The sequence below is a fragment of the Amphimedon queenslandica genome, unplaced genomic scaffold, assembly GCF_000090795.2.
Source record: "Amphimedon queenslandica unplaced genomic scaffold, v1.1 AMPQUscaffold_12758, whole genome shotgun sequence".
NCBI classification, from domain to species: domain Eukaryota; kingdom Metazoa; phylum Porifera; class Demospongiae; order Haplosclerida; family Niphatidae; genus Amphimedon; species Amphimedon queenslandica.
Genome location: NW_003547006.1, coordinates 15,541 through 19,076, shown reverse-complemented (window position 1 = coordinate 19,076; position 3,536 = coordinate 15,541). Strand labels below are relative to the sequence as shown.

The window sequence follows — 3,536 nt, the reverse complement described above, 5'->3', positions numbered from 1 at the left end:
GTCCCTGTACTATAGTACAGGGTCATAGGCCAAATTTCGCCAAAAATGAAAAGGTGAGAATTCTTTATTTTTATTACATTTTCTGATGCATATACATGTACTTATGTTACGTAAAAAGTTTGAACTGATTCCAATAAAAATTGGATTTTTTATGAATTTTTAAAGTTGCTCAAAAATAGGGCCAAAGTCCCTGTACTCAGTTAGCTTCTGTTCCTTTGCTAGCATTTATCATATCTACAGTAGGTTTGTCAGTCATACTTGCAGCCATTTTGAATAGGTCACGTGACAAAGTTACTTCCACGTGAGTGCTGCAATCTGATTGAGACGCTCAATCCCGTGCTTAGTGCTACAAATTCTGTAGCAGTGTCACCAGACTCTTCTGCACCACTCCCGCGCAACAAAGTGAGGCAGGACCAGACTAGATTCCAATCAAAATACAAATTTTTAAGTTGCTCAAAAATCGAATGAAAGACCTTTTACTAGTATTATGTGCTAATACAATGGTCATGGTCTAACTAACAAAACGTTAGTAACTTGTATTGTACATACATGTACTGTCAAACTCAGGTCTCACTTGTTGGATTGTTTTCTGTACATCAGTGGCACTCTCTTTACTAAAGTGAGCCGTACCGACTAGGTATACCTTAGACCCGTTAGGACAATCAAGAACAGACACTGTATCAGGTAATGAAGACATGAACGAAAGAACAAGAAACCGTCTAGCCCCGAGACTAGAAACCGTTGAGGGAAACAAAGAGGTTTAACAAAATAGCCACACCTGCCAAATAGGGGTGGGGTCCGCCCACATCACATGCACCATAGAATAGATATTAGAGTAAATTATCTATGCACATTGCACAGGTGCAGCAAAAAAACAGTCATCACCTCTAATATGGACTCTTGCTAATATCTATGGCAAAAACAATTTTCTGTTACACAGCAAAAAATTAAAAGGTAAAGTTAAATGGCATATCGGATTTCGTGGAGTTCTTGTTGAGTCCTTCTTTGTGCAGCCTCATAAAATGCTTTCCTTGTCACATCAGAGACCTCATTATAAAACAGCCTACACACAGTACAATCATCACTAGGTTAATAGAAATAATGTGACCTCATTTCTTGCAATGAAGGTGCAACTTCAGCTAGTTCTGCTAAGCAACAACCACCTCTATCAGTGATACCATTCTGTGTAAAACTGTGAAAAAAAGAGATAAAAATAAATGGATTATAATCTACTGACTTTAATTGTTTCAGGTTTGGAGCAACTTTAAGACTCTCAATCATGTCTTCAATACCATCATCACCAAGTTGGTTACGATACAATCTGAAAGAATAAAATTATTAATCATAGGTTATTAAGTCTAACCATTTTCTCTTGCCAAGTAACCATTTGGTAAAAGAAAATAACAGATAACTTTTACCAGCCAAAAGGTACATGGCAGACATGGGGTAATATGTAATAGTAATCAGTGATTACAAATATCGGTGTAATAGTAATTAAAACAGTAATTGAAAAAATGAAATCCATTGTAATAGTAATATGAAATAAACAGTCAGTAATAGTAATTGTAATTGAAATTACAATGTAATATGTGTTGATTACATGCATGCTGCACTTGACAGTTCATAGAAATTGATAAGCGTCAATTTCCTAGTGCCACTGTCAGGCCGCGAACTTTGTGGCACATCTGATTCTATTCAAGTTGCTTAGTCATGTGTAGAGAGCATGTTTTTATATTAAAAGGTTTTATTTATGTACATGTACCTTCATGTAAAAGTAATATAATATAATGACTTTAGTTTAGTCAAGTAATGTAATAGCATAGATATTATAGACTACGTAACCGGGATTGGAAACTAGGTCACGTGATCCATTCAAACCAGTACAAACCGGCTGACACAGGGTCCGTGATTGGATTTTGGTGGGTGTGGTCAAAAAATGGCTACTCATCGACGACATTCAAAGGAAGAATGCATTTAAACCAATGTTGATTTTTTGTTATTTTAATAATATTTCAATACTTTAGTGTTTGTGTAACATGACTATAATAAAAAAATAATGATACCATTGTTATTTTGCAAATATACTGTGATATTGTTCAAATTTCTGTTACTTGCAAATTTTCAAAACTTTTTGTACCTGTTGCTCCATTACACGGGTAAAAATAGACTAACAAGATCATTGGAAATGTTTCCACAATCATTGTGCATGGAACTGTCATAGTTTCATTTACTGATTTGCTATGTGAGAAGAGTAATATCTGAAATACTGTTTCTGCGAACAGTCCACTGTCGTACCTGTTACAGCTTTTACAAAACAAGCAGAGGTTTCTCCTTTTGGGTGATGATAGGGTGATATTGTGTGCATGGAATTGGGGGGTTAGCATTTTAATTCATGCATTGTATTTGACTACAGTACTGCTTTAAAACCAAAAATTCATTATTTCCGCATGAAAAGCAAGCCACATGGTCAAATTTATTCTATTTAACGCCCAATTCAATCACGGACGTTGTCCACCAGGGAATCCTAGTTTCCAATCCTGGTTACGTAGTCTATAATATCTATGGTAATAGTAATAGTAATATCAAAAATTTTCTGGCAATAGTAATTGTAAATACATTACATTTTAATGTAACTAACCCCATGTTTGGTACATTATGCATAAAATGTCAATATCATGCTTAATATAAGGTAAATACCAATTGATTGACTTACTCAAGTTGCTCAAGGTTTGACAGTTGTGATATTATTTTACTGAACAGTTGGCCTGACTTGCTAGAAAGCCGACAATCACAAAGCCTATAAAATAAATACAGAATATTAATGCAAACTGAAGTATATGTATTTACTCAAGCCTTTGTAATTGTTTACAATTGAGAAGTCCTGGCAATAAATGTTCCAATCCTTCAGTACCAATCGGGTTATAACTGGCGCTAAAAATAAAAATTACATGCATTACCAGAAATGTCTACAATGACATAGAGTACATTATCAATGATCGTACACCATCAATTTTCGGACACTTGTTTTAGGAAAACTATACATTGCCATCTCATGAAACTGCAAAGTATTATAGCAATAGTTATCCTTTATTTGCGTGACAAAATTGTAGCTCTAGCAAGAGTGCATAGAAAGTTATAAGCTCTCAAAGCGTGGTGTCCAACAATACCAATAATCAGCCAAAATTCTCAATCTTCGGACTGTCATTTCTGAATGGCAGCAAAGGATAGTTCATGTCCAGAAATTAGAGGACACGGAATTTAATTTTTCAGTAAAACTCCGTAAATTGTAGGAAGCTAAATGTAGGCGACATGAATGGAAGAATAGATTTTCACTCTTCTCCTGAAGGATTGGAGCAAAAGCAAGCTTCATTTCACTTAGCATACTGTGCTACAACATATGCTCATTGTTTTGGTATAGAAATTTTGTGGCAAATACCATGCTGAAGTGTGGAATTCTGAGCTCAAAGACAAGGACTATTGACGCCGCCATTTTACATTCATTTACATGTACCGTATTGTTTTATTCCAAATGTAAA

At 35.0% G+C, this 3,536-nt stretch overlaps 1 protein-coding gene and 1 pseudogene across 1 annotated transcript in view; both read right to left on the bottom strand.

The window, feature by feature from the left end:
* Positions 1-796, bottom strand: part of LOC100634868 (traB domain-containing protein pseudogene) — a 2,478-nt pseudogene extending 1,682 nt beyond the window's left edge.
* Positions 797-893: 97 nt separating this feature from the next.
* Positions 894-3,536, bottom strand: part of LOC109586870 (uncharacterized) — a 5,294-nt gene continuing 2,651 nt past the window's right edge. Inside the window, exons 5-9 of the mRNA XM_020003099.1 lie at positions 2,848-2,931; positions 2,714-2,797; positions 1,238-1,321; positions 1,109-1,192; positions 894-1,063 (exon numbers count right to left, since the gene is read on the bottom strand). Coding sequence (XP_019858658.1) covers positions 961-1,063; positions 1,109-1,192; positions 1,238-1,321; positions 2,714-2,797; positions 2,848-2,931 — 439 coding nt within the window. The 3' untranslated portion in view covers positions 894-960. The remainder of the gene's footprint in view (positions 1,064-1,108; positions 1,193-1,237; positions 1,322-2,713; positions 2,798-2,847; positions 2,932-3,536) is intronic.